The sequence below is a fragment of the Ambystoma mexicanum genome, chromosome 3q (assembly GCF_040938575.1).
Source record: "Ambystoma mexicanum isolate Mex_15411 chromosome 3q, UKY_AmexF1_1, whole genome shotgun sequence".
NCBI classification, from domain to species: domain Eukaryota; kingdom Metazoa; phylum Chordata; class Amphibia; order Caudata; family Ambystomatidae; genus Ambystoma; species Ambystoma mexicanum.
In genome coordinates this window covers 454,364,754-454,380,789 of record NC_090926.1, presented here as the reverse complement: position 1 = coordinate 454,380,789, position 16,036 = coordinate 454,364,754, and the positions used below count along the sequence as shown (strand labels likewise).

The following is a 16,036-nucleotide window of genomic DNA, read 5'->3' as shown; positions in this document are numbered from 1 at the left end:
TAACTGGATGTTTTTATGTGAAAAATAGTGGCGTCAAGATGCATCTAGAAAAGTGTAGGGTTCCCTGGATGTTCTTCATGGACGAGATTGTCTTCCACAGAGACATTTCCCTCAACTTATCCATGCTCCGAGTTCTTAACATAACATAAAGCCACATTGAGACCATGGGAGGTCATGTGTGCACTGGGGCGTGGCTCAAAGACAAGATCTCCATCCAAAGGTCATTTTGGATGAGTCCTTGTGACTAACCTTTTAGGGGTGTCACAGTATTAGTTTTATGACGGTACGATAACCTTCTTGCCAAATGACGGTATATCATGGTTATCGCAGTATAGCAGGTGGAGTTAACCAATCTTAACAAATATTTTCTAAAAGGTCATAAATTGTCAGATTTATCATCACAAACAAAACCAGGCACCCAGGGCCAGAATTGGGCTTTTCAACATACTTTCACCTGAAATGTCACCTCTTGCTTCCACCAAACACAAACACACGTGTGGAGAGGAGGAGGGGGGAGCCCTGCTGAGAGCGGCAAAGCAAACTGAATAGCTTTTCTTAAGTGGTCATTTAGGCTTTTAGCTCCCCCACTGGCTACTGGTGAAGATGCACATGTTGCCATCTTTATAACCTGCATGTCACAGATCAATGGAGGCTGATGGTACTATACGCTTGTGCGCATACACACACGCACGTTCTCTTTACGTTACAACCTTTAGTTTACTTGTGGGCCAAAAGCTGTTCAGTAATCACGGACATGTTACCCTTTGGTATGGCAGCAGGGAATACCCACAGAGATGAGTGAATTTCGTAGTGTGACTTATTATATGTAAATTCAATGATAGAACCAGGGAAATCCCCATTGTCATATGTTTAGGAAACATTATCCATTATAAATATATAGACCCCAAAGCCGCCAACCCAAAGTAAAGCCTTTTCCTTCTTGGCACTGTATTTATTCTTCCTTTTGCTAACATATTGATTTTGTGTCAGACACATGTGGTTTATGGAATGGCATTAAAAACTGCTCCAACTGAAACTACTTGGCAGATGGCACATCCAACAGTGCAAGACCAAGACTGTGCAGCACTTGCTTACTGCAGCCTTTCCAAATCAGATTGAGAAGCACACTTAACGGTATAAACGGTATACCGGTATAAACAATGTGACGGTTATTATTGTTTAATTGAGTGGTTCACGGTATCTTTAACGGTATACCGTTATACCGTTACATCCCTATAACCTTTCACACCAGCTTTTACAAGCAAATTATTTCTTTAAACCCAAAGCATAATTCCTTACTGGGCACCTTGGCCTCTGAAGTGCTGCCAGCCCTGTGGATCGTGTGTGTAGGGTGGGCAGTTTTGAGCATAAATGGATGACGAATGGACATCTGCTCTCAAATTGGGGACTGCTGTGAACATGTTCTGTAGTGTGCGTTGCAGAACAATTATTTTGTTGACCTTCTTGTATCCAGCTCACATGTTCGTGCCCGGGGGCTTTTGTGGTTTGTACTGTTCTCAGACTGGTTGCCTGGGACTTTCATCACGGTTTACAAATCTTTAATACACGTGCTGGGCATTTAGACAAGGTCTCTTAAATGGGCCCAGACTTAAGCTCTGTGGGCTGCAACACCACACCAAGGCTTCCATATTGCACTAAACCGGCCAGCACTTTGGTGTAGGCCTCTAAAATGCCTGCTGGATGTAAAAGTACAGGTTTTGAAGCTATGGGGAGCAGATTCCTGGAAACGGGGTGCCGCAGATACAGGCATGATCATCAAGGTTTGTCAGAGGCCGCAGAGCAGGGGAGCCAGCTTGGCCCTACCTAGTGATTTAACGGAGCTATGTTCGTATCCCAGTTAATGCTTATCAATGTTGTGATGGCTCCCTCGTGCGGCACACGTGTAGGAATACCCTTCAAGTGTTTGCGGCCTAAGGGATCCCTATTTTTTTAATTTGTATAAACAGCACGCCAACAGCATGTCCCACCATGGAACCCCGCTTTACATTTATTGTTCTGCAAACATCCTTGATCGTTGATTGTTGCTACATAACCTTATGAACTCCACGATATAGTATCTTTACAGCTTTCTTGCTACCAGGCAGAATCTCTATTTTGAAACACTTTTCAGAGATAGCTTGGGTTGTGTGCTTTTTCTGCAGTCTGCTCTGCTCGTCCACAGACACCGTTTTCTGACATGCTGCCTCTCTATATGTTTCTATCCACAGCTCTCAGAATTCAGAAGAAGCCGGCGGATGGCCGAACAACCAGTTCGAAACGGAGCGGCTCCAGGCGATGATTCTGGCTTCAGCAAATGGTCAGTTCTTAAAGCAACTGGGATATCTGATCTAGCGTGCACACCTATACTTATTGTATTATTTATTTATTTGTATGGAGCACCACCCGCTCTCTAAAACACGGCATCAGAACACTGTACAGAATGTTTTGGCATTGAGCATGGTATTGTAAAAGCAAACAGCAGAAAGTATAACTTGCCAGAGTAACATATCTATTGCAACAATCCATGCGTTCATACAATAGCACAGCACAGCACTAACATACACACACGGTCTAATGGTTTGTGTGGAGTTTGTTGGACCTAAGCCAGTTTGGGGTGCCCAAGGAATCATTTGCGCACATGAATCCTCAGAGGGCCATCAGATTGACAGTGTCTAAGCAGGGTAAAGCAGTGAATCGATGCTCTCGAGTTTCTTCAACCTGGGGCACTGGGATGGGTGCCCTCTCTGTGCAGGATGGAGGGTGGGGCTGGACCGCACTCCGCTTCTCCATGCCTTCACGCTTGCCTTGTAAGCCGATAGTGAATGCGCTTGTAAAATGATGTTGAGCCTATATATCTTCTCACGTTGCTCCCCTCGACGCATAACTTCCCAGGAAAAGCCTAAGGTTCAGCGCCTCACATCCGGCCAGCTTGGCTCGGATTCCTGAGAAAGCAAACCGAGAGGAAGACATGACGTAGCCAAGTTGTACAATGTATGGGCTTGGGGTTAGAGTGTAAAGCCCCCAAGTGTACTTGAGTGGTCCTTCAGGAGGTTTCTTGCACTTGAAAAGCTATGGGATGGGAGTTATTGATTCATTGTGTCTCACATTGCGCCAACACGTGGCTTATTTGCGGCTTCGGTCCCTTCTTATAATGACAAAACCATGCAACATGCATGTGCTGTGTCTCCACTGCCTCCACTCTTAAAGCAGAGACGCCAGTGAGATTGAATTATGCTGGCCTCTGCCACTCAACAAACTCCGCAAAAGATTTCATATGACACTAACTCATGAGGCAAAGTGTTTTGTAAATGTAATGTATATTGGAAATATACTTATTCCTCAACTACTCTATAACCCGCAACCCCACCACTCCTATCCCACATGGCAGGGTTCGAATCTCCGTAAATCGCGCAGTCTCCTGTCACAAAGCCAGTTGTTCAATGACTCGAACAGACGGGAATGCTTAGAGCAGGCCAATGTTCCTTCGCTGAAATGGAACGCTTTTACATGGGTTCATCTGGCGTTCCAACCATTTTCCATACGCGTGCAGGTGTCCAAACATTAAGCTATTGGGTAATGATGGAAATCTTCACTTTGGGAATATATGAGCTTCTTTCCATAATATCAGGTTTTCTCGAATACCACACGTTTAAGTGGTGGGGGTGGGGTGGAGGTTCAGGATATGGGAAACAGCATTGCTGTAAGAAAGAAGTGAATGGTTAGTAATCGGTTACATGGCCAAAGAGGACTCGTATCTTCCGTATCATTGTCAACCTGTCGGTTTGTTAATGGACCGAGTGGCACTGTGGCTTACTGTAGCTCTCATGTAGTGCACGATCCAAAAGAGCGCCCTTTTATTTGGTTTAGGTTTATTTGACCCCAAAAACAGGGACCTTTTCCTATTTAACCACATTTTTTTTGTTCGTTTTTTTGTTCAGAAATGCGGGGGGGGCAACCCCCTGCCTCCCAGTTTCCTCCACCGTAACCAATCCCTTACCCCACCCCACATATATATTTAATTTAAATTGACCAGAATTCCCCCAAAAAACGTACAAAAAAATGTGGTCAAATTGATAAGGTCAATTTGGTTTGCGATCAAGTATGCAAATACCTTTTATTTATCTATGTATTTTAGGTTTTTGTCATATTGCTGGGATCCGTTGCTCCAAAGCACCACAGGAAGGAAGATAGGAAGGAATGAGTAGAATAGTGAAAAAAAGGTTCAAGGAAGACATCCAGGGGGATAGCTAACGCCTTAAGCTTTCACTTCAGGCATGGGGTTATTCTGCAATTTACAAGATGGTATTTCATAGCAGTGCTGAATCAGCCCCTCGTCCTAATGAGGTCGATACATTGAGTACTGGTAAATTGTATAGTAATATCACCTGCCAATACAGCACATAGAAGTGAAAGACTGTGGAAAGACCGTAGAATAATAGACGTTGTTCGGATTACGAAAGAGAAGCATGATAGATAACCATTTTGAAAGAGACTTGATAACTAATCTTTTATTTTAAAAAAATGCTTAATACCCAAGACCAGCATCTAAGCATGGGACAGGAATTCAAACCTGTGTTCCTCTGCGTTGTCTTGTGTTGTTCCTGAGCTTTCCTGCCGGCCGAATTTAAATAGTCCCCTGTTTAACTGGAAATTGGCAGACAGTGGCAGGTCTTAGTCTTCTGACCTTCAATATAGTCCATGAAGGAATCTCCAGTCAAACATCTTTTTCAAGGAGATCATTCTTCAAACGTGAACATAATTTCAGGAAACCATATTCACGTAGAGTTCAACCTCCAAATCATTCTTATTTTTTTGTCAACTTGATGGCCAAGGTGCTTTGATTGACTGATCTATAGCATTGGGTCATGTAAAAATACTCTGGTCGGGTGAGATGTGGACTCTCCTGGAGGCACTTAGGCATACAGTTTTCAATTGAGCTCCCCGTTTGATTAAAAGCTAGTGGACATTATTGAATGCAGGAGTGATGTGATCCGTGTTCCGTATTCCCATTAGGAGGCAAGATGCTTTGTTTTTCACTTTCTGGACTTTGGAGAGGAACTTCTGGGGTAGCCGAACGTAGTACAGAAGTTACTTATCAGTAATGGTCTTTCTGGAGCTTGTTCCTTTTCTTGGAGTTACATATTATGCATAGTCCGCAGTCAGTGGTCAGTCAAGAGTAGTACATGTTAGCTACCTGTCGGATGAGCCTAATATGTGAGAGACTATGATCAATTCCCACAGCCTGTGCAGGAAATCCCATTATTTCATTTGTTGCCATCTTCATCAGAAGGAGAAGGCTTTTGTGGCAATGTTTCCAGTAGTTAAACTTTAGGAAGGGGTGGTGCCTAGAAAGTGTATTCATCGTGTCAGGGAAGAGTTTGGCGAGGGCCATCATGGTGGATATATGGCTTGTATAGAATGTCAAATTCTACAGGGGTGGCGCTTTAAGGCAAACAATGTACTGCAGTCTTGTTTATTTGATATCACTGAAACTGCCCAAAAGGAGAATATATACCTTCAGGGAGGACACCCTTAACAATCTGATGTATGAAAAAGGACAAGCATGAACAGAATGAGGAAAGCAAGCATTAAGCTGCACATTTTTAACCAGCCTGTATGGTAAATTATTCGTAGTTAATTGAGGCAATGTTGAACAGTAAACCTAGATGCTGTCTGGTATCACTATGGGTCCCAACTCTTTTCTTTTTTCTTCTTTTCATCATGTAGAAGGTGCTGATGGCAGCTCAACCCTCGGAGGAGGAGCAGGTACCATGGGCCTCAGCACTAGATACGGACCGCAATTCACTCTTCAGCATGTCCCCGACTACCGGCAGAACGTCTATATCCCAGGAAGCACGGCCACGCTCACCAACGCCGCAGGGAAACGTGACGGGAAGTCGGCCGCCGCCTCTGGGGGCAACAAGAAGAAATCTGGAAAGAAAGAGAAGAAGTAAAAACGAGGTCAAAAGACGGGCAGCTTAAATCGACAGGGCAAAATCCTTCCAGCACTATTCCCCCCACCAAGCGCCCCAAGCCAAATCCCGGGATGTATGCTGAATGTCAACTTTGGAATTCATAGAAGGCGGAAAAAAGAATGTATATCATCATTAGAACTGTTAGTCAATTTTCTATTATTAGACCTCATGTTGGAAAAACAAAAAAAATCTGGAACAATGAAACAAGTGCCCTGTTAATAATAACAACAATTTTCTACTAGTATTCGGGTAACCTAGTATGCAAGAGTGTCAAATCTTTTTTTCAAAACTGTTTGAATTCCATTTTTTCCAAGGATGGTCAGTGATGCATCCGCACACCTGTGTGGGAGCTGTGGCCAGTGTAAATAAGTATGGTTATAATCAATTATTTATAATGTATGAGCGTTTGATCATTCCACCTTTACAAATTATGAATTGTGAGTGTTCAGGTAAGAATGGGACCTCGCCGAGGATAATCACAGGAGCCATTATTAAGGGTTATAAGGAGATGAGCCAAACGTTGTTGCTCCTTGCTTGTGGTTACACATGATGGCGCTTAACTGCATGATTCGAGTGGGAATGATGAAAAAAAGTGTATACGTTGGCAAGGTGCCAACCCTAGTGGGCGCATAAGCGAATCGAGAACATCACATTTGTGTGATGGCAAGAAAGTAAGGCTATAAGCAGATATAATTAAAAAGTGAACTAAATGTAAAAATGTAAGTAGTGATTGTAGAAAACACAAGAGCAAACTTGGCATCGGTCTTCTGCAGTATGTATTTCTAATACTGTACTTTTGATGTTGTTTTCCCAGGATACAAAGTGTAGGAATTTTTAATTCCCCTATGGTAGTTGATTGGCACAGGAGCTCCTTTGGAAATTGAACCACGAGGTGGGTTGGGTTCCTCTGTCTGTAGTTTTATTTTCTTCCCCCGGTCTATGTTCTCTGAATGAAATCGGTGTGTGTGCTTCACCTTTGTGCACATGAAACTGCATGCGTAATAGTCACTCAAAGACAGCCATAGAGAAGCCTATGCCCCCATCCCCATACAATCTAGGGCTGTCGTTGCATGTAAGAAAACTGCATGGGAACTCTCACTCCCTGTAAATAGCCGGCCAGGTAAGCAAGCTTTCTTAGAACGGGTGAAAAAGGGCCAGATAAGGAGGGTGCAGTTACAAAAACAAAGGTGGGGATGGAAGGGATTTACAAAAGTGAGGAACCTGAAAAGTTGGCAGAGCATGTTTTGGACTCAGTTTATTCACAGCCAATTTATTGGGCAAGGAGCTGGGTAGTGGTCATGAACGCTGAGTCAGTCTAGTTAGCTAGGGACCTTGGCGGCAACCCTACAAGCCAACCACGCATTAAAGAAGGGGACACTGCTATCAGTGTTTTTAGTAAACTGTTGACCCATGGTCTACTGCTATGCAGCTGGCTTTGCAACCATGTCCTTATTCAAAACTGCCAAATGGGTCAGCGTGATACCAGTTCAAACTGATGGAATCTCTTGGATGGGCCTGGTAAGAGCTACTTTCTCAACACATAATATGCTGCTGTGTATTTTTGACATATGTGAAAAGCGGGCCTTGCGGGTGGCAGCAGTTTATACATTGACAATAGGTTCATGATCATTTTGTCTAGTGAACACTCTGTTGAACTTTGAAATCATGGAAGGGGGAGTATTTTGGCAGCTCATGTGTGCCAAGTGAATTCACCCTGTAGGAAACAATTGAGGCCTTTACATGTTGGCTCTGAAACTTCCAGAACTCTCTGCCAACAGCTTTGTAACAACAGATGGACAGTAGACAATTCAAGAGAACATAGAAACTGTCTAGAGGCTACAGTCCCTTTTCTCTCGGTGCAAGTCTCAGAGCCCTGATGCTCCTGATGGCAACTGAGTTTGCTGTGTGCGATAAACAGATATTCACTCCCTCACTCGTTCATCTATATTGAAAGCCAAACTCTATTTTTTTACAATCAACATAGAGGGTGTGATGTCCCGCTCCAGCAGACCAATGAAAATTAAATAACAGGAAACTAGACTAGGTATAGATATGGTCCTTCACAAGAATCAAAGGGAAGGGCAAGGGGGGGAATAGGCTGGCCGAGGAACACCATAGAGACTCTTCATGAGCCAGATGCGTGGCAAGGATCATTGACTTCCGTGATCCATATTTTGGTAGAATTTTTTACAAATTGCCAGAGTCGCTGTCGCAGCTTGCGGACAGCCCAGCCTACGGAAGTGTGCACTAATCTCCGCTCCACTATGCGATTGCTGTCTCATTCTGTGACATGTAGTAAAAAGCAGGACCTGTCATAGGGAATAACCTGTGTTGATCACCCCCACCCCTCTCGCCCCTGGTGGCTGTTGTAGACTCCATGTACACCCGCTTGTAAGATTTATACACCAGGCAGTCAAGTGAAACCTTTAGCTGTAGATTACCTTAGTAAACATTTTTTCCCTTTTTTAACAAGAAATGCATTGGTACATTGAGTAGAAATTGTTGTGTAGTAAGTTCTGCTGTTTTTTTTTTATCTGAGTAACTAACTTGTGGACATCAGTATTTCTATTCATCTGTATCTTTTCTTTGTGTTTGTGATATACATGTATGTGAAATGATACACACCTGTCCTTTCAATGTGTCTAATACTGAAATATACTTATATATTATATATATGCTTATATCCTTCCTATATCCATATAGACCAATGTCATTGTGTTACACGCAAGTTTTATACTCTAATATTTATATTGCTTTTTTCTTTGAGAAAAAAAATAAAATGTTTTCTTCTGAATTTATTGGATTGTGTCTTTTACTTGAATTGTTACATTTGTTTTAAATAGTATTGCTTTACTATTTCTAAGATGTAATGTCATAGGTCAAATTGACACTAAATGTGTGCAGTAAATACATCCCAGACAGTACTTGTTCTCTCGCTATTAGCCCCTTTGAGTGCACATCTCTAAGGTAAGGTAATGTATAGTGTTCTTTTACAGCGTACTTCTGGCATTTTGGCTGCCTCATGGCACATGGGTCTTGTAAAAAGAGGACAGCAGAGGATTAGTGGGATACAGAGAGAGAGGGGTAGGCAGCGGTATTGATGGGCACAGTACAGAAGTACTCCGAGTCCTTTGAGCTTGCATGATTCTACATGGGATGTGGTGATAACATTTGAATGTGCTTTATCCCGAAGCGAGAGACAAAGATCTATAAACTGCCAACACTAGGATTTCTGGAAAGCCACCAGTTTACAAGTAATGGGATGGATGGTGTGAGAGTTCTAAAGGAGTTGTGGGCCATGTAGTTAGCTTGTGTGGCTATGGTTTTGTTAAAAATATGGGGTGTACATTGGGTGGGCTACATTGTGAATGGCGGTCCTTGTATGTAGCGTAGTCTATTTTATTTTTGTGTTTATAACGTGCCGAAAGTCCACAGGCATCCGGCGCACATAAAAACTAAATACAAGAACATAAAACACGGCACAATGCAGGAGGATAGAGAAGCACCATGGCAGGAGGTTATGGAATTGGAGTAAATTAGATTCCTGCCGAATGCAGGGCATTCTAGGCCTTCGGAGCGAAGGTGACAAAGAATCATCCCAGAACTCACCTAGCTCTAGGACACACCAGCAGCCCAATACCTGTGGATCTTAATTTTCTGGTTGGTACATATTTAGTTAGTGTGTCTGAAAGATAGGTAGACGCAGGACCATAAATGCACTAATGGGCCAACGTAAGCATCCTGAACTGCACACAAGCTGCTACAGGCAGCGAGTGCAGTTCTTTCCTTATTTCAGAGATGTGAGAGTTTTGACCTGGATTGGTGGGAGCCACATATTAACAGACATGTTTTGTTGCTGATGAGGTACATCCAGTTAGTCGATATCTATTGCTTAATAGTGTGATAGATGGACTGTAGGTTGTCTGTATCGGTTTTATATGTCCCCTCAAGCTCCAACAGTAACTGAGTATCATTGACGTAGTTCATAAAAAGCACACCCATATTGGTTAGAATGTCACAAAGTGGTTTAATGTAGAGGTTAAATAGTGCAGGTGACAAACTCGCACCTTTGGGAACGCCATAGGTTATTGGAGCTAGAGCAGATGAGGCATTGCCCAACCGAACGGCAGACCTCCTGTTGCCCAGAAATTTCTGTCCAGCAGATGGCATTCTCTGAGCAGTGACCCATGGTGGATAAGGTGGTTGAAAGGGTACGACGTCCATTCATCGCCCGTTTTCTTTTCGCAGCTGATTTGTACCACAAAACCCCATCGGAAAATATGGGGGGTAAAGGGATATACGGTGTAGGGGCCTCTGGGGACTAGATAGTAAATAGGGGGGCTTAGGGGTAACCCCCCCCAACATAAAAAAAAATATTCAATGAGTTTATGCTGCAAAAAAAAGACAGTAAAACGCGCAGCGGGAAAAAAAAAAGGGCGATGGAATGAAATAGAACCGTTAAAAGGTGGTTGTGATCCAGGTGTCGAAGGGCTCCGAGAGAGGGGCTCCCAGTAGGAGTGGAGCGCCTGAGGAACTTCCCAGTAACTGTGGGCGGTGAGCTGGTTAGCCAATCTGAGACTAGCAGAGAGGCAAACGCTATTCTCAGATTGGCTAACCACCCACAGTTACTGGGAGGTTCCTCAGGCGCTCCACTCCTATTCAGGACCAACGACTTACCTTGCCTTGATAAAGACTACGCGGATTGGCTTTTGTTTCACCTTCAACTAGCACACCTTGCTAGACTTGTGATCCATGTATCTTACCACATTAAACCCTTACTGATGACTATGAGTCAGGAGTCCCTTCTCCATTTTCTCAAGTATCCAGCGACTCCAGCAATCTAAGGCTACAACCTTGGCTACCAACCTACCGCCAGTGCCAATATAAAGCAAGGTTTGTCATACCAGTCAGTTGTATGAATGAGGTCTGTAAAGAGGAAGGTGAGCGTGGATGTGTGCAAAGTAGTGAAATCAAGGAGGAGTGATTTTGCATCCTGGCATGTTCTCTGAAGGAGGTACTTTTTGGGTGATGGAATTTCTGTGTATGAGTGTGAGTGATTCCACCTCCTTGCTGCCAGGGGGGTTGGAAAATGTAATCGTATAACCCAAGTGAATTGCCTCGTGTGGAACTGGCTGTCTTTTAACCATGATTCTGGCATGTAGAGTAGATTCATGTCATCCTCGCTGAGCAGGTGGTATTTGTCTGTGGTGTTTGGAAATGGAATGGGTGTTAATGCAGCGGCATTTGGTGCTATTTTCCAGTGGAGGTTAGCTTGAGGGCAGTGTTCTGTGATGAAGAATGTTGTAGATGAGAATTGGGAATGTTACAAGTATATATTCTACGTTTGTTTGTTTTTTTGAGAATAAACATAGATCAAGACTTTTCTAAACTAAACTGCTAGTTTACAAATACATGTGTTATGTTATAGGGAAGTTGGAATGTAGTTCCTAGAACATTCATTCCATGTGAGAAGTCTATAGGGCAACCCGGCATGGATATGCGTATGACTTGATTCCTCTGTGGATTACAACCAATCGATCAGTGACACGTTGCACCTTAATATAATACTTTTTTCCTCTATATCAAGCCTTGGATGGGTAAGAACCTTGATGACAAATAATGTCAAAACACAACTATAGCTACTGGTGGTCTATGGACTGGAAAACTCCCCTTTACTAATCCAGCTCCACACCGTGAATCAAAATCATCTTTATGAACTATAGGAAAACTCTGGGAATGAGACTATACCCCAGGATTACCATTGAATACCATGTTAACACCACAAAATTAAGTCACTGCTGAAAGGCACCTGCCTGTTGCAGACAGAAAAGTCACCTGCCATAATCCCTTGCTGGATATGCGATGCAAAACTGGATCTATGCAAAGTGCTGCCAATGAAGATATTTTCTCCAGCATTGGATCTTTCATGGATTCACATGCTTAGAATATTCCCCGTCTTCAGACTGGGACCCCTCGGTACACATATATAGCCTTTTCCAATAGGAAAACTTCCGACACTTTTGTGCCCTATCTACGTCCTTTTAGGGCCCGTCCCAGTATAAGAGGCCTGCCCCCGCGGCTCCCCTTCAGATTTCAATAAAGGCTAAGCTGACTTCCAAAACGAGTGAATATCAACTTCAAACTCTTCACAAACACACGCAAAGCCATCCACGATATGGCTGACAATAAAAGAAACATATGATCGATCTCTACACATGAAATATGAATGTCTTCACCTTGCTCCAGCAGCCTAGGTCTCCAGGTGGAGTTGCGCTGCTCCTGCGCCACCTCTGTGTGGAGGCGCTCTAGCGTTTGTTGCCCCATCATTGGAATTATCAGGATTTCCCAAGGTTCAAACTTCTCCCCAAAACTCATATGTTCAGCCATCAGTTTGCATATCTGATCCATCTGAGAAAATCAGCACCAAAAAGTAGTTCAGTCTGCTCTGCGCGCCATACAATGTATCACAAACAATTGCTAAAGTGCACTGCAAAACCCAGTCCCTTCCCAAATACTGTTTCTCCAATATTGCGCTCTGCCACACTAGCTCCCAGAAACCCCCACCTGAAATCGATTTTCCAAAGAACTCGCCACACAATCAAAACCACTGGTCTTCATGAAGTCAGTAATGAAACTGTGATTCCCCAATACCCCAGTATGGGTCGAGCACTCCATAAAATGCCCACACGCTAACAATGGTTATGGTGATTTTAAAGGAAGGTCTTTTATGTTGGTTGCGTGCAACACAGATTCATTGATTCCCGGCTCTCTCACAGTGGGCACCATCGGCCTGAAGTACATGGGATCATGTGAAGCCAAAAACAGCCCTGGCTTCTCGCGAGGGCCCACTTTGATCCCATTAAGCTTAATGGTTGTGTTCAATCTCAGTCATCTCCTTTGATAGCTGGTCATCATTTTAGTTTGATTAAATTGTAGTTTGTGTGCCTGAGACATTGCTATGCCATGGCATGCCATGCCATGTTATCTTGATTTTTGTAAATGCTCCCTGCATCTCCAAATGGCACTTTAGCGTGCGGCTCCAGTGTTCCATGCAGCCTCAGGGTTAACAGGACTGGCAAAAACTGGGGCCAATGTGATCTCTATGTGCTCAAGCCAATACAAAACTAACTAAAATGAGGCACAAAGCATGAAAACCAAAATAAGAGAGAGCTCCGAAGACATATGTAGGGGGCAGCGGGTAAACGGGAGTGTGCCATTGCATTCATGAGGCAACACAGGACATGTAACCGGGGTGTGATAAAAAGCTGTTGCGACTTCCACATCTTGAGAAACTGGCCCCCTACTATAAACTCAACATCTGTGTATGTGGCACTCAGACATTTCTACCTTATTTGAAGCCCAGGGGAGGATGCTAAAGAATTGGATAAAAATGAAACCAAGATGTGCCAAAACTAACACCATTTGACCAGTACACCTCCTGAAATCACAGTGATGGGTGTATGCAGCCTGTACACCTCCTGAAATCACAGTGATGGGTGTATGCAGCAAGTACACCTCGTGAAATCACAGTGATGGGTGTATGCAGCCTGTACACCTGAAATCACAGTGATGGGTGTATGCAACCTGTGCGCCTCCTGAAATCACAGTGTTGAGTGTATGCAGTCAGTACACCTCCTACAATCACAGTGATGGCTGTATGCAGTCTTTACACCTCCTGAAATCACAGTGATGAGTGTATGCAGCCAGTACACCTCCTACAATCATGGTGATAGCTGTATGCAGCCTGTACACCTCCTGAAATCACTGTGATGGGTGTATGCAGCCTTGGGACTCGTGCCACTGATCAAAGTATGTTTGAATAGATTAATTCCTGGGATCAGCATGATGAGGTGTTGTGGCCTTGATCCCAGAATCATGTATTCCTATAGTACAAATCCCGAGAGAACGGTCCAAGCCACACTGGGACAACAGGTGCATGGCACCCAATATAATCTGTTTTTCAAAAAGACTTTTGAGCAATTCATGAGAGCGCATGTTTGGTAGAGTTTGTGGCAAGTGTTGCATTTTAAACTACATTGAGTCAGTAACACTATTAACCTCCAGCTGCAGAGTGTGCCAACTCATCCAATTCTCCCACCTTGGTTTGCCAAACTGGCCCATACCCGACTGATGGGCTGGGCCGTCTGAGCCTGATTATGGTGATGGGTCCTTGCAGCTGTAGTACTCTTCACTATGTGCAGCTAGTAAAGTCAGTATCGCTTTAAACATCTGATGGTAAATGGTATCAAGTGGTCACAGGCTCGGACTGGCATGTAGGGCAATAGGGCAATGCCCAAACCAAAAACACAAAATGCTAGTGTGGGCCAGTTTGTGGGCCCATGTGAGCCAGTTTGATGAGTTACTTCACCATGCGGTGGATAGTTTTGACAAATGTTACTGAATAAACATTCTTTAAAATGCACAATTAGCATCACAGTTGATAAAAAAAAGCCTCCCCGTTCGGTACTACGCAAACAGTCAAAAAAGGAGTGAATTGCCGTTTGCAACTGTGGGCCACTTTTTCATTGTTGCACTAGACATGTTTATGCCCCCAGTACGACCCTGTGTGGTCAAGTTACAGAAAAGTGTTTAACTCTCATCAAGTTTAGAAGTTTCCATAGAAACTCACTGAGCTTCGTTGTGAAGTTGCTCTTTTTATGTAGCGGACGTTTTCTTGGTTTGTCATAAGCCAGGAGAGACTGTACTGTAAATGGGTACTCTGCCCTCGCCGCCTTTCGGGTGACCTTCGGAATAAAATGCAAACTTCTGCTGCAACGGGCTGTGCATGGCAATGCACACCGAAAGGCGAAAGTGCACCCTGCAGCCCCTCGCTCCTGGCAGATGTCCCATTCACCCCCATGACGTCACAATGCTCCTGGAACTAATTCACAACAAAAACAGCAGCTGGTGAGGCAGGGCACCTTTAGAGTTTGGAATCGGGGACAATTAAATATTTATATCGCTGGGTGAAAGTGTTTCAAAGCAAACCACCCCCCTTTAATATATCTTTTGACACCAGACACAGGCAATGGCAGCCGAGCTAACTATAGCTTTCAATGGTTATGTGGCCTCGTAGTCGGCTTGAGACTTCATAGCTGTGTTCACGTCTTCGGAATAAGGCACAGTTGGGATGTTGTAGGGGGTTCGCCTCTGTAATGTAATGTGGCCCCTTACAGCGCATCTCGGTCGTGTGACTTCTTGCAGGTGACTCTGTAAGTAAGAGGATAGAGAGGGAGGGGAAGTGTTGATGAGGCCGAGACCGGTGTGAATCCTGAGGTGTTGTTTTGTGGCACAACAAGACCGCAGTTTTATTTTTAAACATCTCACACTGTCACTTCAAACCAAACAATAACATCTTCAATGCCTTTTTGAACCCCAGATAATCGGCAGCATTTTTCCTTGTGACCCCCTTCACCTTTCTCTGTTTCTTTATTTACAGTCCGCTCTCTTTTTCGAGCATACTTGGGTCTCACTCCCCGAACCTCCCACAGCCTGCCGCTCTGGGCGAAACACATAGGCAGCCGCCGCTGATGGGATGCAGGGAGTGACATTATGCCTTCTTTTCCCACCAGTCCAAGCTGGAAGCCGACAACCACGTGGGGTTTCCCTCCTTTTTATACTTTGCCGCACTCCCCCCTCCGCGTGCTAGGCTAACAGGGGACCATTAACCCGTGGTCCTCTTTATTCTCCATCAGGAGCTTAGTTTAGGCACTGCTCGATTGCCTGAGTTGCTGCCACAGCAAAAATGGGTTTTCGCCCCTTTGCCACCCCTTTATTGCAAAACTTACATACTATTCACACCCATGCCCTCTTAGGGCATCCTCCAAGTTCAGCAAAAAGAGCATCCAGCTCATATCCGACAGGTAAACCCTGTCTTTCTCATAATACGTGGGCACTCCTAGGTTTGAGTCCGTGCCTGATTGTTGAGAAACCAGCCCCCCTGCAAAATGTTGCCATTGCCATGTTCAGCTTTTTTCTGGACTTTTCAACAGCTGCGTTTGATTTGGCCTCTCCATGTAAACATAGGAATCATTTCTGACCACGTCAATTTGCAAGCCTCC

General features: G+C 44.1%; 1 protein-coding gene across 50 annotated transcripts in view; it reads left to right on the top strand.

Moving 5' to 3' along the window:
• LOC138582666 (protocadherin gamma-C3-like) overlaps window positions 1-8,769 on the top strand; it is a 1,158,828-nt gene extending 1,150,059 nt beyond the window's left edge. For all 50 annotated transcript variants that reach the window (XM_069654164.1, XM_069654165.1, XM_069654186.1 and 47 more), the window contains exons 3-4: window positions 2,229-2,317; window positions 5,728-8,769. In XM_069654164.1, coding sequence (XP_069510265.1) covers window positions 2,229-2,317; window positions 5,728-5,954 — 316 coding nt within the window. In that variant the 3' untranslated portion in view covers window positions 5,955-8,769. The remainder of the gene's footprint in view (window positions 1-2,228; window positions 2,318-5,727) is intronic.
• The last annotated feature ends 7,267 nt before the right edge of the window (window positions 8,770-16,036 follow it).